Source organism: Mus caroli, unplaced genomic scaffold (genome assembly GCF_978045245.1).
Source record: "Mus caroli unplaced genomic scaffold, Mus_caroli_1 scaffold_2, whole genome shotgun sequence".
In the NCBI taxonomy this organism is placed as follows: domain Eukaryota; kingdom Metazoa; phylum Chordata; class Mammalia; order Rodentia; family Muridae; genus Mus; species Mus caroli.
This window is the reverse complement of record NW_028227257.1, coordinates 49,737,448-49,762,312: the sequence shown is the minus strand read 5'-3', so window position 1 is coordinate 49,762,312 and position 24,865 is coordinate 49,737,448. Positions and strand designations below refer to the sequence as shown.

At 45.1% G+C, this 24,865-nt stretch overlaps 1 protein-coding gene across 1 annotated transcript in view; it reads left to right on the top strand.

The window, feature by feature from the left end:
* The first annotated feature begins 1,568 nt into the window (after positions 1-1,568).
* Tmc2 (transmembrane channel like 2) overlaps positions 1,569-24,865 on the top strand; it is a 66,828-nt gene continuing 43,531 nt past the window's right edge. Inside the window, exons 1-4 of the mRNA XM_021155673.2 lie at positions 1,569-1,602; positions 6,933-7,242; positions 12,345-12,497; positions 17,814-17,904. Coding sequence (XP_021011332.2) covers positions 1,569-1,602; positions 6,933-7,242; positions 12,345-12,497; positions 17,814-17,904 — 588 coding nt within the window. The remainder of the gene's footprint in view (positions 1,603-6,932; positions 7,243-12,344; positions 12,498-17,813; positions 17,905-24,865) is intronic.

The window sequence follows — 24,865 nt, the reverse complement described above, 5'->3', positions numbered from 1 at the left end:
TGGTCAGGGAGCCCTCAAAATGATTCAAAATAATTGCCTTTGCTACCAGTTGCCTACGAGAACGCGATAGTAAGACTGTATTGCTGAAGACAGCACACATCTTGGTCACAGAATATAAAGAAATAAAGCTGAAACTGGCCTGGGAGCGTCCTCCCCATTAGCTAGCCATCATGACGCATCAATACAACTGACTACCCAGGCATGATATGCGGACTAGTGCAAGAGTGGCCAAGTTTGCTGGGCATGGTGGCACACGCCTTTAATCCCAGCACTCGGGAAGCAGAGGCAGGCGAATTTCTGAGTTCAAGGCCAGCTTGATCTACAAAGTGAGTTCCAGGACAGCCAGGGCTACACAGAGAAACCCTGTCTCGAAAAACCAAATATATATATATATATTGGCCAAGTTTGTTCCAGAGGTAAGCAACCACTTTCTGACTGGATTTGAAGCCAATCCTATGAAGGGATTCCTCTCTGATACTGTAAATCTGGTCAAACCCCATGGTTGGAAAGGCTATAGGCCCTAGTGGGGAAGCTACTGCTGTTCTTTTGGTAAATAGACATCATGTACCTATCAAATTGAAATTAATTAAGTGGGGCTTTTATAGGCCTATGTCTCTCCTTGCTGCTGGATTAATGCTCCTAAGGTAACAGGGGAAAAAAAAAACTTCTCTGCAGGATTGTTGAGCTTCGGAACCTCCCTGTCCCTGACAGATTCCTCCTTGGAAGTGGATCTTTTGCTGCAACTCTGTGTCTCTGATCGATTCCCTTTTAAGGGATAAAAGGACCTGGAATCCCTCTAGGGGGAAACGCTCTAAACTGCAGTATCAACTGAGACCAACAAGAACCTTGGTACCATTCTGGTCCTGCAGCCTTGCTTTTATATGATAACAGTGGTTCTCAAAGCATCCAAACAAACCTCCCATAAAGGCAAGCAGCATTAGAGAAAGCTACTGAATGAAGAAGCAGGTGACTTCAGTAGGGACAGTCATCCTTGTTGACTCAGGTCCAAAGTGTAGATTCCAAGACCCAGGAGCGCTTGCCTAGCAAGCATATGGCCGTTGGTGTGACACTGCATGATGGAGAGGGAGGGAGAGGGAAAAAAAGAAGATTCCATTGCCCGTCTTTAAAAATCTTCATTTTAAACCAAAGCCCAGATAACATACCTTTGAGTCCAATCAGGGACTCAAGACACTGGGAAAGAGCCCTGCGACATAGCTCACACCTTCCCTGGCTGGCATGCCTGTGGTATCGTTGTCAGGAGATGAGCCCACAGTTCCTGCCCCTCTAGGGCCCTCATGTATAAGTGATGTCTGAAATGTGAGGCCACACTGTCCTTGGCAGGGAAACCCGAGCGGAGGAGTGTCTGGATAGATTGACGTGCTGCAAACTCATTGCTTCCTCCCCATCTCTCTCCCCAACAAAACCTACCTCTACCTTCAACCTCAGAGGCCCCTAATTGCCGTCAGGTTCCAGGAAGAGGCCAGTGACCATGACAGCAGGAAGTCACCCCAGGCCGGGCAGTATATGAAGACATGAGCCAATGTGAGGGCCTTGAAACTCTGGTAACCATGAGCCCCCAGTTAAAGAGCCTGGATGAGGAAGGTGAGTCTTCATCTTCATCCTCATGGGTGCTACTCAACAGGCCTCTGGGCACAGTGGGTATAGGGGAGGCAGTCTCAAGAGGCATGGGAAGACCCTGCATTTGAGTTCAGATCCTGCAACTTGAGCAGGGTAGCTAGCCTCTTCCAACACGACCCACTGATGGGACGAGGGTGGTTGTTACTTCCTTGCAGGGCTCCTAGAGGAACTGAAAATCACCTGTGCAGAGAGCCATGCATTAGCGAACTTGCTAGAGCTGGCCACCTATCTGTGCGATACTGAAAGCCACTGTTGGCAGCTGTCTCTCCTTAACAATTCTCACCCACTGTGGCTGTCTTTCTGTTGCATGGTGGGGGGGGGGGGGGTAGGGGTGGGGGTGAGGGTGGGGAGATGGGAGAGTTCTGAACTTATGACTATTCCAAGGGATCAGGGAAATGTTGAACTGACAGTGTCTTGAGTAAAGTAACTGGCACCAAGTTCCCGTCTGCAGGCTGCCATAGTAAGATGGGGCTGCTGCCAAGAGACTTTCAGAGGGAAATTTGCTTTCTTCCTGACCTTGGTTGCACGGTAGAGAGAGAAAGCCATCAGAGCAGCTCTCATGCATGGAGGATAGGGTGGAGAGGGTGATGCAGTGTGAAGAAATGATGTGCTCCTGGGTAGTGTGCCAGGCCCATGTTAGCCCTAAAACTCCAGCTACTCGTCCCACATTCTCCTTCCTCTTTCTCCACCCCCATCTCCTTCTCACTCTTCCCCTGCTCAATAACAAGCATGAGTCCTTTCTAGGAAGCAGTCTGTTTTACTGGGGAATAGGCATCACGCTGAGCAGAGATGGCTTGCTGCTTAGCCTCTGCTTCAACCTCTGGGACACTCCCAGAACTAGAGACTCATTGAGCTTTGCCTTGGTAAGCTATGAACATTCATTAACCTAGGGACAAGGCAGCACCTAGAAAGTGGTACAGCTAGGACCCATACCCAAGGGCCTCCATCCCTCCCAAGACACCCTCTAATCTCCCACAGCTCCCCCTGGAAGGTGACTACAGCATTTCTGTGAAGAAGCTACCCAGACCAAGGAGAAGCTAAAAGCTACAAATTGCCATGACTTCAATTTCTTGTGTCAATTACACATATCTAACCCTGAAGAGTGTGCTAATAAATGCTAAAGTCCTGCCTGCTACCTCCACTTCCTGGTCTCCTTGGAATTGCAACTGCATCCCAAGTGATGAGATTACAGCCATGTGTCATCATGCCCAGCTCCTTAGAAATATTTTGAAATACTTAATTTGTATAATCATTTATTTATGTGTTATAAGCCAATCGCATAATCTCCTTTAATCTTTTTTTTTTAAAAAGATTTTATTTTATTTATATGAGTACACTGTAGCTGTCTTCAGACACAACAGAAGAGGGCATCAGATCTCATTACAGATGGTTGTGAGCCACCATGTGGTTGCTGGGAATTGAACTCAGGACTTTTGGAAGAGCAGTCAGTGCTCTTAACTGCTAAGCCATCTCTCCAGCCCCCTTTAATCTTTCTTAATTTGAAATTTTTCATACAATATATTTTGACCATGTTTTTCTACCCCCCCAACTCCTCTCAGATTCCTCTCACCACCCTACTCACTCAACTTGATGTTCTTTCTCTCTTTCTAGATCTCTCTCTCAAAAACTAAAAATAAAATATAATATCAAAACTAACAAGTAAAAGTCCAATAAGACCATATATGCCAACACAAAGCAAATTAAAACAAGTACACACACACATACACACGCACACACACACAGCTCATCATTTTGTGTTGGCCAACTATTCTTGGACACAGGATCTGCCCTGGAGTGTAGTAGATCTATCTATTCGTTGAACTTGATTGGAAAAACCTGATTTTCCCTTTCCTAGCAAGTATCAATCGCAAATAGTGTCTTAGTTAGGAGTAAGATCTCATATCTACATTTCCTCTCAGTGCTGGGAGCCAGTCTGGCTTGAATCCTTGCAGATCTTGTGTATGCTGCAATGGTCTCTGTGACCAAATGTGTCAGTCCTGTTGTGTCTAGAAGACACTGTTTCCTTGGAATCGTCCATCCACTCTGCCTCTTACAATCTTTCTTCCTCCTCTTCCTCGTAGACCCCTGAGCCTTGAGAAGAAGGGTTTAATGGAGACATCCCATTTAGAACTGAGTACTCCAAAATCTCTCACTCTCTGCCGTGTCCAGTTGTTGGTCTCTGAGTTGACTTCCGTTTACTGCAAGAAGCTTCTCTGGTGTGGGTTAAGTTGGAACTAATCTATGGGTGTAGCAATATGCCACTAGAAATCATTCATTGCTATGTTCCTTTGGCAAAATAATAGCATTTGGTTTTCCCCCCAGGCCCATGACCTATCTAGCCTCAGGTTAATGGCCACTTTAGTAGTGTCAGGTATGTGTGCTGTCTCATGGAGTAGTCCTTAAATCCATTGTTTAAAAGTGGCCAGTTACTCCTATGACATTTGTGCCTCTATTGCACCGACCCATCTTGCAGGAAGGCTGCTGCTGTAGGGTTTGTAGCTAGGAGATACTGATGACTGCCTTTCACCTCTGGCAGTGCAGAGCACTTTACAGTACTATCAACTCTATTTAGTAGGGCTGAAGTTTCCAGTTTGGCAGCAACTCTACTTCTCCGTGTTGGACATGAGTGAGCGTCTTCAGCAACAGGGCCTTACCACCAGGTTGTGGAAAGCAGCCAGTAGCCTGTAGTGTTTGGGGTGTTCCCTTTGGCCAGTGACCCAACAAGATGCAGCCCATTCTTGACTGACATTAGAGGTTTTCCTTGGTGGCATGAGAAATCTAGCTGTGGCATCATCTCCCTATTATTTGGTAATTCAACTTATATTCCTTCCATAGTGCAGACCCTTTAGGAAGCATCTTCAGTAGTAGGTTTCCATGTGGTTTGCTTAAAGGCCTTCAGTTTAATCGTCCCTCCCCATATTCCCTCCTTTCCCATTCCTCTCCCTATTTAATCCTCCTAGTTTTCTCTTTCTCTCTCCATAACACTCTACTCTATTTCCCCTTCCTTGAGAGATCCCCTCCTCATCGCTGGTCCTAACCGCTGTGGTTATTCAGACTGTAGCACATGTGCTGAAAGCGTAAATGTTAACATCCACACATAAGAGAAAAATACAGTATTTGTCTTTTGGGGTCTAGGTTACCTCCTTCAGGATGATTTTTTTTTTTTAGCTTCATCCATTTACCTGCAGTGTCGTCAGTTTATTTTTCTTCCTGATAGGGAGATGAATTACTTGGATGCAGCAGAAAGGTGGATTCTGCTTTCTAATCCAATCTGTTAGTCTGTGTCATTTTGTTGGGGAATGGAAACCATTAATGCTGAAAGTTATTAATGAGCTGTATCTATTGTTTCCCGCTATTTTGTTCTTGAGGTGTGGGCATTTCCCCTCTCTTAAATTTACTACTCTTAATTATTCCTTGTGTCATTGGATGTAGTTAATCTCTTCAGATTGAAGCTTTTCTTCTAATGCCTTCTGTAGAGCTAGATTGGTAGAAATTGCTTAAATTTGATATTATCATGGCACATTTTTCTTTTTCCTTATACTGTGATTAAGAGTTTTCCTGGGTATAGTGGTCAGGTCACAGCATTAGGAAGATTGATAACCACTGAGTTAGAATCTACAGAATCTAAAATTACCTGGATGGTGGGAACCTAAATTGAAGGATTTCTCCAATCAAATTGGCCTGTGGCAATGTCTGGGGCGGGGGCGGGGACTGAACTGTCTTGATTATTGATCAACATAGAAGTTCAGCTCCCTGTAGGGAGCTATCCCTCAGATAGATGTTCTTAGGCTATATTTTAAAAGTCTGTTAGGAGCCTGGCAGAGAGCAAACCAGTAAGCATTCCTCCACGGCTTCTGCTTCAATTCCTGCCTTGAGAGGCTCCCCTGACCTCTCTAAGTGATGGACTGTGACCTGGAAGTGGAAACCAAATGAATCTTTTCTTCTACAAGTTGCTTTTGATCACAGTATTTATCACAGCAGCAAGAAGACCAACAAGAACAAAACATAAGCTAGCGTCTTCATTTCCTCACATAAGTCCCCTTCTGTAAATGAAATTGTAAGATAGTTGTATATTGTATATTGTTTGAGTCTGAAGATGAGAGAGAGGTGTAATATGTTTAAACTTAAAGTTACAGACATTCTGACCCTAAATAACACACATTTTACTTATATTTCAAAATCTTTGAGAAGTCTTTTGGAAACTGATCATTATCTCTGTGGATAATTTTAAATTTATCAGTTGTGTTGCAGTTTCTAGACTTCAACCAACACATAATAGAAAGCTTGATCCAAGAGGAAGAGTGGACTCTGTCCTTGCCACGTGCCTCATTTCCCTTTACCTCGATGCTTTCATGTGCTTTCCCACCAAGAGCATTTCATCACACAGTGAAGGCTGGTGATTCTATCAGGGAGAAGAACATTTTGAAACATGCCCAGAACATTTTGCTGGCTGTCCTGGCTGGTTTTATGTCAGCCGACACAAGCTAGAGTTGTCTGAAAGGAGGGAACCTCAACTGATTAACTGCCTCCATAAGACACAGCTGTACACCGTGTTCTTCACTAGTGACTGGTGGTGGAGGGCCCAGGGCCCAGCCCATTATGGGAACTAAAGATTGGGCCCTTTCCCACCCCCTGCTTGCCTCGTGCTGGGCTTTTCAAGCTCTCTCTCTCTCTCTCTCTCTCTCTCTCTCTCTCTCTCTCTCTCTCTCTCTCTCTCTCTCTCTCTCTCTCTCGCTTCCATAGTTTCTTGAGATCAAAGGACAAAGGCCTGCTTAGAAGCAATTCTCTTAAACTTTATACAGCATCTGGGACTTATTTAATCCATGTGGCAAGATGTACAAAATGAAAAAGACTGTCACAGAAGAGGGATGCTCATAAGAGCTTCAGAAATGACCTAAGACTCTAGGGAGAGTTGCACTTTTATGAACAATTACATGGGAGAACAGTAGCGCATAAGCTAATGTTGTCCAAACATGAGAAAATCTGTCTGTCCAGCTTCTTCTTGGCGTCTCTCTTTCTAATATTGTAGAACTGGACACCCCTATATCAGGATAGGTCTCCCAGGATATGAAGAAAGGTCAGAGAGTAAGAATCTGTGGTTTCTCAATTTTCTTCAACATGAAACACTCAGTATGCCAAGGTGCTGTATTTGAGGGCATTGTGTTCTGAGCTCAACAGAGCTAGCAGGCTCTGGGAAGCATGTTAGCTTTTTGTTGCCCAACCCCCACAAGGGAGTGATGCTTTCTTGGGCTGAGTCTTGTGGAGCCACTACTGTCCTTATTCTGCTCTTGCAGGTGACAAGTCAGCAAGAAGACCCACAAGGAAACAAACCTCCAGAGCTGCATGTCCCCAAGACAGGCACCGAGCCCAATCTAGCCAGAAGGATCCTGCTAAGGGTAGCCCAAGACCAGGGTCTTCCCGGAAGAAACAGATGGAACATGGAAGCTATCACAAGGGGTTGCGGGGACAGAAACCACGCAAGGTGGAGAGGCCTTCCCAGGGGAGGAAGAAGGACCGGAGAACTTCACTTAAGGAGCAGAGAGCGTCTCCAAAGGAGAGGGAGGCTCTGAGGAAGGAGGAGGGCAAGCAGCTGAGAAAGCCCAGGTGTGCTATAGCTCTGATTGGGTCTCCCTCTGCTTTGCTACCCTCTTCCTGCCTCTTCCTATCTCTGCCAGGGTTGGTTTGCACTTTGGGAGAGAAGTAGTTACTGCTCTTGCTCCTACTTTCCCAGACCATCACAGGCAGAACGGCCCCAATATGCTGGGTTTTCGTAACAGTTCCTATTGCCAGGGAGGCTCTGGGTGTGGAAGGTGGTCCAAGCACAGAGTGGAGATAGGATCTCAAGACTCCTGACTTCCAGCTGATAACTCACTATCACTCCAGAAGAGACCAACTAAATATAATGAATAGTGAATAAAAATAATGAAGCCATTTGGAAGTCACACAGGGACCATGCACCCTCTTTCCTCTGTGTGCATGCATCCTTCTCTTTCCTAGAAATATGACAGTCTAGAACTCCAAGAGGTTTGCCAGCTCTGAGGCTGTGGGTTGTTTGGATAATTCATTTGGAGCCCTTTGCTCCACTCATATGTAGGCAGCAGTTGTGTATAGAATAGTAGACAGGAAACTTATGAAATTAACGGATCAGGTTTCCTTCCATTTGGTGGCTAACGATTTTGATGGCTTCTCTGGCACTCATTAGAGATCGTCTATGATTTACTCTCTTCTGGGGCATTTGAGGAATCCCTTATGATGATGGACAAGGGAGGCTTTGGAAGCAGGTGTGAGAATGAGGATGATGGCAAACACTTGCTCTTCCGTCTGGGTTCCCGAATGTGTTCTCTGTTCATACCGTTAACAGAGTTAGTTAGGGCCAGAGCCTGGACTCTGGCATATTCAATAAGAGAAAGAGAAAGGAGATTTGTTAGGTGTGACTTTGGAAGACATCCAGTAGCCACACTCCAAGTCTATCTGGAGGCCCCGACATTAGGTTTAGGTTTAAATAAAGGGCAAGAGGTATGGATAATGAGGTGGTCCTAGACAAGGTATGACCCATCATCGGTTCAGGTCCAATCTCTCCTGCAAGATGGTCTGACAGGCTGTTAGACTCTCTTCCTGCTTCTCCCCTGGCTGGCCCCAGGGTTCGGCTTTCTTCTCTCGGCATGGGATTCCTTGGAAATTCTAATTCCTGGGGTGCATGATTCTAACAATCTTATAACCAAAGAGACCTGGTGTTTCATTCCAGGCTGGAGAGATGGCTTAGTGGTTAAGAGCACATACTGCTTGTTCTTCCAGAGGACCCAAGTTCCCCATGATGAGCAGTTCACAAATGCTTCTAACTCCAGCTCCAGGGATCCAGTGCCCTTTTCTGGCCTCATGAGGCATTGTACTCAGATGCACACACCACACACTGTCACACATTTATTTGTGTTCAGAGTTGTACTACTATACAATATTAACAGGCCTCAGCTCTCACACATTTCGAGTATAGCCAAATGCTACCCTGCCTGGCTTTTTCTTTTGGTTGGTTGGTTGCTGTGCCCAGGATTGAACCCAGGACCTTCTGTATTCTTAGTACATGCCTTACCATTAAGCTACACCTCCAGCTAGTTTGAACGCATTGATTGCCCTTGTGTATCTTATGGGTACTCTAAATGGCATATATAATATGCCCATATAAGGAGCTAGAGACAAGGACTCAGTGGTGCCAATTTTGGTTGACTGACATGACAGGGTTAGAAGGATACAAAGACTCAGCCCTGGTTCCCCAGATGCTGATTGTCTAGCAGGAAAGACGAGACTCAATTAAGACAAGGCAGAAGCAATGTGCACACGAGACAAGATTTGATAGTGTTGTACTGCTGGGGCCCTGAGGTATCATGTTTCCTCTACCGACAAGGTGAGCATTTCAGTGAGTGTCTGGAGAAAAAAACGGAATTTAAAGAAACAAAGACAACTCTCTCCAATGAGGGAAAGCATCCTACAAAGACTCAAAGACAGTTATCACTGGGAATGTGTGAGATATGACTAAAGTGCCCAAGGCTAGGTTTGCCAGATCCATTGGTATGCTACGATTTCTTTATTTCCAAGAGTTAAGAAGCTAAAACTCACAGAGCTTTCTGTAAACTGGTCTCTAAAGCCTGAATTAGCAGGAGTTCTGATTACTCTCTTTATGAGCATTGTTAAGGTTATCCAGACATCATGTCTTAGCAGTCTACTGCTGTGAACAGACACCAGGACCAAGGCAACTCTTATCAAAGAACACATTTAACTGGAAGCTTGCTTATAGCCTCAGAGGGTTAGTTCATGATCACCATAGCAGGAAACAGACAGGCGTTGCTCTAGGGCCATAGATGAGAACTTTGTATCCTGATCCATAGACAGCAGACAGAGAGAGGGGCAACAGACCTGGCTTGGGCTTTTGAACACTTTGTTTTTTAAAGATTTATTCATTTTATGTGTATGAGTACACTGTAGCTGTACTCAGACAGGACCAGTAGAGGGCATCAGATCTCATTACAGATGGTTGTGAGCCACCATGTGGTTTCTGGGAATTGAACTCAGGACCTCTGGAAGGGCAGTCAGTGCTCTTATCCACTGAGCCGTCTCTCCAGTCCTGGTTTAGACTTTTGAAACCTCAAAGCCCACCCACAGTGACACACATCCTCCAACAAGGCCACACCACCTAATCCTTCTCAAACAGTTCCCCTAATTGGGGACTGAGCATTCAAACCACCACACATAACCTCTCTTTTCACCTACCCTGTCAGCTACTGTGTCTCTTTATCACTGAGGCTGCACTGAACACACACAATCATTTGGATCCTGTAGCAGCTGAGCAGATAGTATTACAAGGGCATGGGGAGGGGCCTAGCATGGGGGTTCGCTACAGAAGTTCTCTATAGTTGTGGTAGCCAACACAGTAACCATTAGGCACTGGAAATGTGGCCAGGGAAGAGGAAATGAGTTTCCAACTTCATGTAATGTAGCATAATTTAAACTTGACATTAATGCAACTGAGTTGACATAGTGAATTTAACTTGGACAGACAGATATAGTTTTGAAACTGGCCTAAACTGGCTTTGGAATCAAAGTATTCTATTAATGATATAAACATTGAAGAGAAGTGACTTTAGAGAAAGCATAAGAAAACTCAGAATGGGTAATCCCAAAGTGCTAAGAAAAGCATGCTCAGAAAAGAGGAAAAAGGAAAGAAGGTATGCTTTTCTGGATAACTCAAAGAAGTAAGCAGATTATAAACTACATGACTGTAGCCTGGTAAGCTACGATACTGGGGGCCTGGACTGGGAGGAAAGGGGAGGGCCTTGTCATATTGAAGGACTAATTTTTCTGCCATCTCTTTAGCATGGCTTAAGGTGAGCCCACCTTCCTAAGGGTGGTCCCTAGGCTAGGGCTTAGTCCTGCCCGACCGACCGAAATGTTAGGTCTCTACCTAGGTCAGAGGTCTATTGTCTTAACTAGAAGTTGTTGTTGTTTATGGGCTTTTATTGATATTATAACACTATGATAAAAAGGACAGAAGAAAATGGGTGAATTTTTAGGAATCGGTGAGGGAGAAATGATTACTATGATTTTTGAATAACTGGGAATCCAAGGAGGAGCATTACTAGAGAACAATTTACCCTTGTTAGACCGTAAAAATCACATTTCTTCCTGTTCAGTGTGGCATTAAGCTTTAAATTCTGAATGGTGCAATAGTGTAGCCTCAGCACCCTCACCACTTGAGGGCTTAACTGCCTCTTAAAGTGAGAGCAATACCTGTGGCCACACTTTACCATTTTCAACAGGGGCTTTTTAAAAATGAAAAATGTGTTATGCTATTCATATTTATGAATGATCGGGGGACAGTGAAGGGCTTCCTCAGACTTTACATTTGTAATGAAAGCATTTAAAATAAAGTTTTGAGATTAAAAATATATATATATTAGTGTCTTAGGGTTTCCATTACTGCCACTAAGCTCCATAACTGAAAAGCAAGTTGGTTAGGAAAGGGTCCATTGGCTTACACTTCCGTACCAGTGCTCATCCCTGCAGGGAGGCAGCCAGGAGCCATGGAGGGCACTGCTTGCTGGCCTCTTCCTCATGCTTTGCTCAGCCTGCTTCCTTACAGAACCCAGGACCAGCAGCCCAGGTACACTTAGTTTGGGTTTCTATTGCTGTGAAGAGACAGTATGACCACAAGAACTCTTACAAAGGAAAGCACTTAATTTGGAGCTCGCTTACAGTTTCAGAGCTTTAGTCCATTATCGTCATGATGAGAAACATGGCAGTGTGCAGGTAGCCATGGTGCTGGACAAGGAGCTGAAAGTTCTTTATCTTCATCGGCCAGCAGCAGGGAGAGAACTATGTTGAGCATCTAAGCCTGGCAGGACAATGACACACTTCTTCCACCAAAGCCACACCTACTCCAACAAGGCCACACCTCTTAATAGTGCCTTTCCCTATGGGCCTAGGGGAGGGGGTGGGGGGGGGCATTTTTACTAAAACCACCACAACAGGGAGGGCACCACCCACAATGGGCTGGGCCCTCCCCATCACTAATTAAGAAAATGCCTTTCAGACTTGCCCACAGCCCCATCTTCAGGAGACATTTTCTTAATTGAGGTTCCTCTCAGATGACACTAGCTTGTGCCAAGTTGACATAAAACTATCCAGCACAGTGTATGTGTATGGGGGTGAATGCCCTGTGCACATTTGAAGGTTATAGGACAACTCCGTGGACTTGATTCTCTCTTTTTTGCCTTTATATGGGTTCCAGAGATCAAACTCAAGTCACCAGGCTTGCATGGCAAGTGCTTCACCAAGTAAGCCATTTTTTCAGCCCTGAAATCTTACAAGGAAGGAACAAATGAATGAATGCAAGGAGTGAATGAATGAATGAACAAAGAAAAAATTTTAAGTTAAAAGTGTCTCGCCTTTTATTTCTATTGGACACCACTGTGCTAGAGAGTGTGTGGATGGAGAACTCAGAGAAATCAGGTGTGGGAAGGCAAGCCAGTCATACTTAGGCTACAGGACACAGTCTTGGTCTCCTCTGGCTGGCAGTGGGAGCCACTGCCAGTTTCTGGCGAGGACTGGCTCCACCTACCCTGTGAGTGTCAAGGATCCTGCCTATCTCTCCTGTGAATTCCACCCGTCTACAACCTTCTAACTCTCATCTGCATCCGCCATGGCTCTGCCTCTAGATCCACTTCCTTGGGCTCCAGTGTCTCTACTGGAGACTCCCTGTCTGAGGAGGAGCTGGCTCAGATCCTGGAACAGGTAGAAGAAAAAAAGAAGCTCATCACCACCGTGAGGAACAAGCCCTGGCCCATGGCAAAGAAGCTGAGGGAACTCAGGTGAGTGAGCTTCTCCCTGCAAGGGAAGGGGCTGTGTGTGATGACCTCCTACTGTGTGATAATCTCCTGCTGTGTGATGACCTCCTACTTTGTGATGACCTCCTACTGTGTGTGAGATGACCTCCTACTGTGTGATGACCTCCTACTGTGTGTGATGGCCTTCTGCTATGTGTGATGACCTCCTGCTGTGCGTGATGACCTCCTGCTGTGCGTGATGACCTCCTGCTGTGTGTGATGACCTCCTGCTGTGCGTGATGACCTCCTGCTGTGTGTGATGACCTCCTGCTGTGCGTGATGACCTCCTGCTGTGTGTGATGACCTCCTGCTGAGTATGATGGTCTCCTGCACAAAGGAGGCATGCCTTCCTTCCTCTTCTTTGCCCCAGTGAGACAAGACAGGTAAGGAGATGTGCTCTTCCAGCCTCCCCACTGCAAGCATGGCACAGAGAGACCCAGCAGAGCCTGTCTGTCAGCCTTTAAGATTTGCCAGCACAGGTCTGTGTCCAGGCCTTCGGTCACTTGTAACCATCTCTCCCACGCCTTACCGCATGTGCTAGTTCTGGCCCTCTCTTGTGACCCAGCCCAGAAATGCTGTCCCCAAGTCACTGACTATGATATCCTTTCTGTCTTGTCTGCTTTAGGCACCCTCAACCTCCCCTCTCAGCTGTCTCCTGGGCTAATGGTTTGTATGGCAAGTGGAAAGGTCTGTTAGCATGCCTTGTGACCTAAGGCAAGGCCACACCGGCGATGGTGCTCCATTGGCATGGGTTTGAATTGTCATACCTGTCCCTACCCCTGCCATTTGACTCTTGGTTCTGACTCAGCCTTTCCCTTGAGTTGCATATGAAAGGCTGCCATACCAAATATTTTATCATGCTTGAATGTCCAATTCAGTTTGAGCTAAAGCGGGACTCACGTTGCATAATTTCTGGTTATCTACTAGAAAAGTCTTCCCCACCAGTAACTGTGCTGCCCCACATCTGACCTCCATTTTCAACGACAGCGACTTTCTTTCCCTCTTCCTTTGTGTAAATCTCATTTTCCCTCACTCCCCTCAAACACGAATTATTTCGTGCTCAGATTAAACTCCTATTATTATGGAGAGTGGTGTAGGAGTTGTGTCTTAACATTATTATTTCAAAAACAGGGCAAAGATTCTGGCCACATCAACAAGGTCTGAATCCTGACAGTGGCTCTAACAAGCAGAGTTAACTCTGCTGCAGGCAAATTACTGCACTCTCCTGTGTGGCCCCAGCCCCATGCAGTGTCCCCTGCCTCCTGCTGCACTGACCAGCAGAACTTCCTGCCATGATAGAAATCTCTTAAATCTATACTACCGGATACAGCAGTCCCTATCCACATGTGGCTCTTGATCACTAGCACACACCTGGTATGACTAACTGGACTCTTGTTGTTTTTTAACTTATTTGAATTTATGTTCATCATGGTGATAATAGTTGTGTGGTTGAAAATTGCTGAGAGTAAATATTAAAAGGCTCTCACTGCAAAAAACCTGAGGATTTAATATGCTGATTGGCTTGGTGTAGCCATCAATGTATACCATAACTATACACATTTGCCAATTTAAAACCATTTGGATAGTGGCTGGCTTCTTCCAGAAGTTTCCTCTCCTTGTCTTTCAGACTGGGTTTTTACAGCCCTGCATCCAGGGCCACTCTAGCCAGGATTCTGCCTAAAGATCTTTCCTTTCTTCCAGTCTATCTCACACTATGGAATATAACCAGACCTGTGCCAGTAATTAGTAACACCGGAGATCTTGCACTCAATTGTCTCAAACTCAAGATTAGGCACAGTTCCACAAGCAAGAGCAAACAGCCTGAATGCAGAAAGGGGTGACAGGGACTTCCCTGCACAGGGGACACTTGACCAAGTCCCTCTGGATGTATAAGATTCCGTCAGGTGGGGTACATTTCAATATTCTCACAGAGGATCCTGAAAAACTATCCAAGTGGCTACCTTTCTTTCCACACTAGAGAAGACTTGTTCCCGCTCCCTGTCCATCAGTCAGATCTTCAAGCATTTTGATTCATCCTCCCACAGGGAGGCCCCTCCTTGGCCTTCCTTCAGTGGAAGGAACAACTTTACTCAGGAGCTGGCCTTGGTGGGCAGGATGATGGGGAGCTGCTGTGTATGATGACCTTAGCGCTCATTTCTGACTGACTCTGTCCATCCATAAAGTGGGTTCTGCCTGAGCTTATTCAGCTCCGATGAGGAAACTGCTGGAACCCCTGAAGGGGTGCTTTGCAGTTACCTTGGTCTCCTCTAGTCACCAACTCCTGCTCCCTGCCGTCTTCAGTCCAAGAAACGAGGGATCACACAGTACAGAAACCTAAAGTGTGGGTTTGTTTTCTCTTAGCAACTTCAAGACCCATATTGAGCTCCATCTGTCTCTTCAGCTAGCACATGGAGACACTGGGTATTTGTTCTGAACAGCCACCTCTGCAGTCATCTGGAGATGCCTCTGGGAGCTCTGCTAAGCATGTGGACACAGCTGCCAAGGCTGACAGGCAGGCCCAGGCAGTCCTGAAATAAAGGCCTTGGGTAGTTTTCTAGCACTGAGGGAACACTGAAGTGTGATGAATCTCACCTCACTGAAATGTATTCACACAGGGAGACTTGCCCAAGTGTCCCCTCTGCAGGGAAGTCCCTGTCATCCCTTTCTGCATTCAGACTGTATGTTCTTGTTTGTGAAACTGTTCCTAATTACTATTTGCTGAACATTCCTTAGGTGTCAGATCCTTTTCTTTTAGTAGGCATAACGATCCCATTTCCTCAAAACAGCCCTGGGACACAGGTACTATTATATTTCTATTATATTTACCATTGTACTGACAAGGAAAATGAGTCACAGAATCACCAAGTAATTTGCCTAGTGCTTCACAGCAAGTTAAGTGATCGAGTCTGGATTTGGACAAAGACACCCTGGCTCTGGAGCCTATACTGTTGCTTACTTCTCTGGAATTACCAGACACTGCAGACTGCACCCCTTGCCTGCTGCATGACTCTAGCAGGGAAGTCTCTGTCCTACTTACTCTTCTACTGCTGTGATAAGACATCATGCACAGCCAAGGCAACTTATAACATGGTTTCAGAGGGTTAGAGTTCATGATAGCAGAACTAAGGAAGCCAGCAGCTGGCGTCCAGCCCAGCAGCTAAGAGCTCACATCTTGAACCACAAGCAAGAGGCAGAGACCACCGTGGGAATGGGGTGATTCTTTTGAAACCTCAAAGCCTGCTTCCCTTCTACCCAGTGAACACACCTCCTCCAACAAGGCCACACCTTCTAACCCTTCCCAAATAGTTCCATTAGCTGGGGATCAGGTATTCAAACATACAAGCTTATGGGAGCTGTTCTCATCAAACACTACAGTCTCCAATGGCAGCTAGCATTCCTATGGTCTGTATCTTCTTTTAGAAGCACTGCTATGGGCCTCAACCTTGACACACTCATGAGGCTAGCTGGCCCATGCAAGCATGGTAGCTAGAGACTGTCTCAGAAGGATGACAGAGTACAAACAACAATGGCAGCAAAGCAGAACAAACCTGAGCTTTGGCTCCTGCCCCATCTAAGAGGCTCCTTAATCACTCAAACTGGCCCCTTCTCCTAGCCTTTCAGCTTCAGGCTCCTCATTTGTAAAATGAGGACAATACATGCCTCGTGGGATTGTTCCACAAATTCAAAATAATATCAAGTGCCCTAGACATAATTCATAAACAGTAGTTGTTGTTGTTATTAAAGCTTATATATCTTGTGTGTTCAAGCTCAAGATACTATGCTGAATCCTGAAAGATGAGGTTGGGGAATAAAGCTGAGTCAGAGAAGTATATGGACGTCATTAACAATGATACAAGGTAGCAAGTGGTATTAGCGCATGAAGGTCTGGTGCCCATGAGTTAAGGATGTTATTTCAACCTTAGTCAGGTGGTTCTTGCTTCATCAAAAGACAATGGCCCAAACTGCGTCTGAGAGTGTTGCATGAGAGTCCATGCCTGCTATAAAGAAGGCCCCAGGGTTAATTCTCAGCCAGTGTGGGGTCCCTTACAGAAGCAACTACTCAAGGGAAGAAGGGGATTCAGGCTCACAGTTCCAGAGGCGTCAATGTATCTGAGCAAAAAAACAAAGTTGCTGAGGGCAGCAGCCAGAGCAAATCCAAGTGGGAAACAGAGACAGCAACCTGGAACCAGGGACTAGACAGAACAGGCAAAGGCTACCTCATTGACAGACTGACCTGCTTCAACCAACCAGGCTCCTTCTCTTAAAAACTCTACAATTTCCTGTAACAGTTCCACCAGCCAGGGAACAGCACTCAAAAGGTGAACTTGTAGGGGTCCTTTCAGATTCAAATCACAGTGTTCCCACCACAGCTAAAATTCTATGGAGCAGTAGGATGTCTCAGCTAGTAATAGTGCTTGCCACAGCAGCCTGACAGCCTGGATTAGATCCCCAGGACCCATAGCAGATGGAGGGAACTGACTCCCCAAAAGTTATCCTCTGACCTCCAGTGTGTGATACCCAGTGACACATATATGTCCATGTACACATACATATCCACAATTTAAAAAATAAGAACAAAGAGTTTTTCTGCTTTTAGTCTCTCTGACCTCTACCCTTTAATCTATCTATCTATCTATCTATCTATCTATCTATCTATCATTTTTGGTTTCATTGAGACAGGATCTTTTTCTATATAGCCCTGTCCTGGACCTCAAAAAGACAAGTATGTCTCTATCTCCTGAGTGCTGGGATTAAATGCTTGCTTGTGCCACCATGTCCTGTTTGGTTGGTTGTTTGGTTTGGTTGGTTGGTTGGTTTGGTTTGTTTGCTTATTTGTTTGTTTGTTTGTTTGTTTGTTTGAGACAAGGTTTCTCTGTATAATCCTGGCTGTCCTAGAACTCACTCTGTGGACCAGGTTAGCCTCAAACTCACAGAGTTCTGCCTGCCTCTGCCTCCCGAATGCGAATGCTAGGATTAAAGACGTGCACCACCACTGCCTGACTGAAGCTCCCTGTTGTAATGTTGTTAGCCTTCGCTATGCCTGACATGTAATAGACTGTTCACACATGGAACACCAAGGGGCAAAGTCTTGGAGAGAAATGACAAAATCCCACCTATTGGCCTCTACTGTATGCCTGCTAGTGGTGGTGGTAGGGAAAGTTCAGTTGACAAAATGCCCTGTTTCGTAAAACCGGTATTCCAACTAAGGGTCTGAACATGTAAGGCTTTTGAGCTCACCATTTAGATTTCTGGTTTAACTCTTGTGTCTCCTTACCCTCTGCTTCCCCCCACCTTGACCAGGGAAGCCCAAGCCTTTGTGGAGAAGTATGAAGGAGCCTTGGGGAAAGGCAAGGGCAAACACCTCTACGCCTACAGGATGATGATGGCTAAGGTAGGTGTGTGTGGTCTTCAGACAACAAACTGTGGGAGAGTTGGACACACAAGGACATGGGAACCACCACGAATCCCTGGCAACTTGACAGTTAGTGCCAGGGTACCCTTAGGAGTCTGAATGTGAGGTCCGGTAGGCCACTCAGAGTCCTCCAGGAATGGAAACCAGCTACCACTGGCCAGTACTCCATACTTATCTGTGGAGCTTCAATGTGTATGAGATTTTTTTTCTCACCAGTAAATAAACTCAATGAATGATATAAACATCACTAGTATTTATTGTTTTCCAGCACTCAAATCAAGGCATCTTGATGTGGTAAAAACACAGCCAGGCTTTGAGTTATCAGGCTTAGTGAAAACAAAAGTCCCCATAAAGGGTGGGCAGCTCTGCTTTACCGAGCTGTTTTGGAACCTGCTTCAAGTGGCTGGTGTTTTGTGTGGGTCTTAGTAACCCTTCTTTTTTGGAGTCAATTGCCTCTGATTTAAAAGCTGTGAGTCCTCATTCATTTAGTTCCTATGTGGAGCCTGTCTTGGGGTTTTTATTATGAATAACCATTTGACATCATGACAGCTCTGGCTTTCCCCCTTTGTGGATTTAAAAAAAAAACAAAAAACAAACCAAAAAAAACCCAAAAAACCTCTTTTCTTGCTTATGATTCAACCTTCATTCTTTTTTTTTTAAATATTTTTTATTACGTATTTTCCTCAATTACATTTCCAATGCTATCCCAAAAGTCCCCCATACCCTCCCCCCCACTCCCCTACCCACCCATTCCCACTTTTTGGCCCTGGAGTTCCCCTGTTCTGGGGCATATAAAGTTTGCATGTCCAATGGGCCTCTCTTTCCAGTGATGGCCGACTAGGCCATCTTTTGATACATATGCAGCTAGAGTCAAGAGCTCCGGGGTACTGGTTAGTTCATAATGTTGTTGCACCTACAGGGTTGCAGATCTCTTTAGCTCCTTGGATACTTTCTCTAGCTCCTCCATTGGGGACCCTGTGATCCATCCAATAGCTGACTGTGAGCATCCACTTCTCTGTTTGCTAGGCCCCGGCATAGTCTCACAAGAGACAGCTATATCAGGGTCCTTTCAGCAAAAGCTTGCTAGTGTATGCAATGGTGTCAGCGTTTGGAGGCTGATTATGGGATGGATCCCTGGATATGGCAGATTCTAGATGGTCCATCCTTTTGTCTCAGCTCCAAACTTTGTCTCTGTAACTCCTTCCATGGGTGATTGTTTCCAATTCTAAGAAGGGGCAAAGTGTCCACACTTTGGTCTTCGTTCTTCTTCAGTTTCATGTGTTTTACAAACTGTCTCTTATATCTCGGGTATACTAAGTTTCTGGGCTAATATCCACTTATCAGTGAGTAAATATCATTTGAGTTCTTTTGTGATTTTGTTACCTCACTCAGGATGATGCCCTCCAGGTCCAACCATTTGCCTAGGAATTTCATAAATTCATTCTTTTTAATAGCTGAGTAGTACTCCATTGTGTAAATTTACCACATTTTTTGTATCCATTCCTCTGTTGAGGGGCATCTGGGTTCTTTCCAGCTTCTGGCTATTATAAATAATCCACCTTCATTCTTAAAATCACTTTGACAAATTCCAAAATGGGTCATTAAAATTTTGATTAAAATCATAACCATTTTAACTGATACATAAAAGCATTAAAAAGTGTTAATGCTTTTGTATGTCTGTTAAATAATTAAATATTAACAGTGTGCCTTCATGCATGCATACATTGTATGCCATTTAAACCAGATTCAATAAATTTAGCACATCTAACACATTTCTTTATGGTGAAAACTTTCTAGTCTTTTCTTGTAGCCTTTTGCAATACACACAGAAAGCTGGTGTTTATAACTGTTGGTTGTGCAACCAGCTCTCCAGACACCTTGCTTCTGTCTAACTCAGTATCCATGGATCAGCCTCTCAGCATCTCTTGATCCTTAGTAAACCCCGCCCTCCCCAGCCTGGAATAACCACCATTTTCCTCTCAACTGAACATGAAAGTTCAATTCTTTAAGTTATACATGTGGGTGTGAATTTACTCTTTGTATCTAGAATACTGTCTCTCCAGCTTTATTTTATATCTTTGAGTAAAATTTGTCACATAGATTTTTCCGTGTTCTAAGTTTGTTTCTACATTGCTTATATCTCACTTTTGTGAATGGTATAATTTTTATTTATATAATAGCTAGTTATTAAGGTTTGTGGAGCTGGGCAGTGGTGGCGCACACCTTTAATCCCAGAACTTGGGAGGCAGAGGCAGACAGATTTCTGAGTTTAAGGCCAGCCTGGTCTACAGAGTGAGTTCCAAGGGCTACACGGAGAAACCCTGTCTCAGAAAAAAAAAAAAAAAAAAAAAAAAGGTTTGTGGAAAAGTGTAGATTTATGTATCAGTTTTATATCTAGTTCTCCTCTGTGTGTGTGTGTGTGTGTGTGTGTGTGTGTATGTGTGTTTTGCAGGAGATGGAACCCAGTGTGTCAGACATAACTTGTGGCAAGCATTCTCCCACTAATCTTTGTATTCACTTACTGACTCTATCTTCTTTTCCATTTGATTATGTAGGTGTCTTAGTTAGGATTGCTATCCTATGGAGGCATTTTTTCAAGTGAGGTTCCTCCTCTCACATGATTTTAGGTTGTGCCAAGTTAACATAGCACTAGCCAACACAGCTGATCCCTTGTCAGCTTGACATACAACACATCTCTGTTAAGTAGCACATCTTTTCTCATTCATCCCCAAGATTACAAATTAATATCTACATCATCTTATAAAACATTTCCCAAACTAGAACAGTCCCATACATAGTCTTTACAAATTCAAACACTTTAGATTTCAGTCTCTTTAAAAATCCAATCTCTTTTAAAATCTAAAATCTCTTTAAAAGTTCAAAGTCTGTCAACTGTGGACTCCTGTAAAATCAAAAAGTTAAATACTTTGTTACTTCAAGAGAGGAGAACCAGGACAGGCGCAGTCACAATCTGAACAAAGCAAAACCACGCTCCAAGTGTGTAAATAACCCCTTGCCCAAGGTCTGGGATCCACACAAGGTTCTCTTGGATCCTCCAGGGGGTTCGGGTCCCAGCTCAGGCTCCTCCCTCTGCAGCCCACATAGCTTGTCTCTTAAACCCAGTCAGCTCCACTACTGCAGCCCAGCCACAGCTCTCTTTTGTTTTTGTTTTGTTGTTGTTTGTTTGTTTGTTTGTTTGTTTTTCCAGACAGGGTTTCTCTGTATAGCCCCGGCTGTCCTAGAACTCACTTTGTAGACCAGGCTGGCCTTGAACTCAGAAATCTGCCTGCCTCTGCCTCCCGAGTGCTGGGATTAAAGGCGTGCACCACCACGCCCGGCTCACAGCTCTCTTTTACCAACAGCCTTTCCTGGGCTCTCTTCAGGGACTCTAGCTGTCACACAATGCCAAACCTCAGCAGCTCTCTATCACCCTTCATGGCCTCAAAACCAACACTAGCTGGCAGACTTTTATACTACCAAAGTTCGGGTACCAGCACAGGTACAACCATGGCCGACTCTGAAACACAGCTTCTGTGTGCTAACTCTGAGGAGTCGCTCTCCAGCTTTTCCTTCAATGATGCTGGTCTCTTAATGACCACTAATCCCTCAGCTCCAGCTAACTATGATCAATTGTCTGAGTAAAGCAAAGGTTTTATTTCAGTGGTGCTGGTCTTTTGTTAATCACAGCTGATTCTTCAGCCCCAGCCAACCAGAACCACAAATTCTTCATTCAAAATATGCAATGGCCCCAAATGAGTCTTTATTTTTTTCTTTTCATAATTTTTATTCATATTATATCCTAATTGCAGCCCTTCCCTCCTCTCCTCCCAGTCGCAAGTCCTTACAAATGCCTCCCCCATTACCCCTTCCCCTTTCCTCAGAAAAGGGGAAGCACCCTTGAATTCCACCCTCCACTCTAGGACATCTGATTACTGAAGGACTAATTACCTCCTCTCCCACTGAGGCCCAAGCAGGTGCCCCAAGTAGGGGAAGGGGATCCAATGGCAGGCAACAGATTCAGAAACAGTCCCCACTATTGTTAGGCGACCCACATGAAGACCAAGCTGCACATCTGCTACAAATGTTGGGGGGGGGGGTAGGTCCAACCCCTGCATGCTCTTTGGTTAGTGGTTCAGTCTATGTGAGCCCCCATGGGCCTAGGTTTTCTTGTGGTGTCCTTGACCCCTCTGGCTCCCTCAATTCTATCCCCGACTCTTCCACAAGACTCCCCGAGCGCCACCTGATGTTTGACTGTGGGTCTCTGCTTTTTTCATCCATGGCTGGATGTCTCCTCTCAGAGGGCAGTGATATTAGGCTCCTGTCTGCAAGCATGCAGAGTATCATTAATAATGAATGTCAGGAGTTGGCTTTCTCCCGTGGTATGTACCTCATGTTGGGCCAGTCATTGGTCAGCAGTTCCCTCAGTCCCTGGTCCACCTTTATCCCTGTACATCTTGTAGGCAAGACAAATTTTGGGTTGAAGGTTTTGTGGGTGGGTTGTGGGTTGACTCCTTCCACTGGAAGTCCTGCCTGGCTACAGGAGGTAGCCACTTCAGTCTCCATATCCCCTGCTGGTAAGAATCAAGTCACCTCCATAGACTCTCAATAGCCCCCCATCCCAGGTCTCCAGCTAGTCCAAAGATGCCCCCATTGATTTCTATTCTCACTGCCAGCCCTCTCCCTTCTCCACCCCACCCCCACACCTGATGGCCATGCCCATACTCCTCCTCAACCCCTCCTCAACCCAGTACCCTCGCTCCATCCACCTCTGATGATGAGGCTTTAAGTGACTCTCAAAACTTCCCCCTGAAGCTTCACAAACCAGGCCTCTTTCAACACACTTCCCAGATTCCACACCTCACCAAGCTTTCAACACTCAATGGCCTTTCTATACCAAAATTCCAAAGTCCTTCCACAATCCTCCCCAAAATGACATAGTCAGACCTGCCACAGTAACACTCCATGATCCTACTACCAATTTCTGTCTTAGTTAGGATTACCACGGCTGTGATGAGACACCATGCAAGGGTTTGCTTGGCTTACAAATATTAAGTCACAGCCCACTGAGGGACGCTAAGGCAGGAACTCAGACTGGGCTGGCATATGAGGACAGGAGCTGATGCAGGGGCCATGGAAGAGTATGAGGCTTGTTCTTAGTGGCTTACTCAGCCTTCTTTCTTACAGTTCCCGGGACCAGCAGCCCGGGGTGGCACTGCCTCCAATTGGCTGGGCTCTCCCACGTGAATCCCTAACTAAGAAAAGGCCCTACAGGCTTGCCTATAGCCTGATCTTATTGAGGCATTATCCTAGTTCTAATATTCCCTCCTCTCAGATGACTTCCGTTTGTGTCAAGTTGACATAAAACTAGCCAGCTGTGAAGGGGAAGGCATTTCTGTTCAATTCCTCTGATCTTCATAGGTACACTGTGGTGCACTCCCCCTCTCACTCCCAGAACTCTCACAGACAGATGAATAAATGAATGCAAAGAAGATTTAAAATTCAGATCTATCTTTAAAAAGCTCTTTGAAAGACCACAAAAAAAATGCCGTAAAAGCAAATGTATTTATGAAGTTAATGATAACCTATAGTGAATGATGGTTGTCTCAATAATAAAAGGACGTTTTCATAGTCAAAATGGGAATACAATAATACTATTTATTTCCAATAAAACAAAAATCGTATTCAACTATAAATACAGGATAGTTTTTGACTGTGAGAAAGTTTACTTCAGGCTGACGTTTATAAACTTTGTGCAAGACAATAGAATTATTCTCATTAAAGTGATTATAAGCAGACATAGAGACCTATTGTAAACATTGTCAACTGAAACTGTGTGGGCAGACCTACAAGGACGGCAAATAAGCTTAGGGTTGAGTACAGAATCACAACTTGGGGAGGTGGATGAAGCAGCAGGAGGGCTGCAGCAGCCTGTATCTGTCATGGGGTGTCCCTACATCCCTCCAGACACTGCGATCTTACCAAGCAGGGTATTGCTTACAGACCCATCTTTGCAACCATCTCTGTCTTCTTGTTCATGTAGTGACTAGTCCTATCTGGGAAATCGTGTCTGAAAGTCTGTCTCATTTCTTCCCATCTATCTTCTACTAGCTCTATAAGGGAAAATGCCATTTCCTTCACAAATAACATTTTACAAAAAGAATCCCAGTGTGAGCTGGAGAGATGGTTCAGTCGCTAAGAGCACTTACTGCTGTTAAGGAAGAACTAGCTTCAGTTCCCAGGTCCCACATCAGGTGACTCACAACTCTATGGGGATGTGAGGCCCTCTTCTGGCCTCTGTAGACATGGCATACACGTGTTGCACTTACATACATGCAAACAAAACACATAATGCATAAAATAAAAATTAATTTTAAGAAAAAAAATTAAAGATCTTGGGATCTGCTTCTCACCACTTCTGAGCTCACAATTCTCTGTGATGGATTTTGGTTTCACTTTTTGTTTGTTTTTTGGTTGGTTGGTTGGCTGGCTGGCTGGTTGGTTGGTTGGCCAGTTGGTCAGTTGGTTGTTTGGCTTGAGCCAGTGTTTCATGTAGCCCAGGCTGGTCTTGAACTCTGTTCTTCCTGCCTCCGCTTCCAGAATGTTGAGATTACAGACATGAAACTACATGTTTCAGTTTATTTTCCTGTTGCTGTGGTGAAATGCTCTCGCAAAAGCATCATAAGCCAGACAGTTTGCTTCAGTTCACAGTAACTCAACACAGTTCAGCGTGGCAGGGAAACCCAGCGATGGGAGTTTGAAACAGCCAGTCCACTCACACCCTTGATCAGGAATCAGAATAAGCAAGAGGAAGGCTTAGCTATGAAGCCTCAGGGCCTAACCCCAGTGACCTTCTCCAGAGACACTTCACCCACTAAAAGTTCTACAACCTCCCTTCACACTACCTGAGGACTGTATGTTCAAACAGGCAAACCTGTGGGGA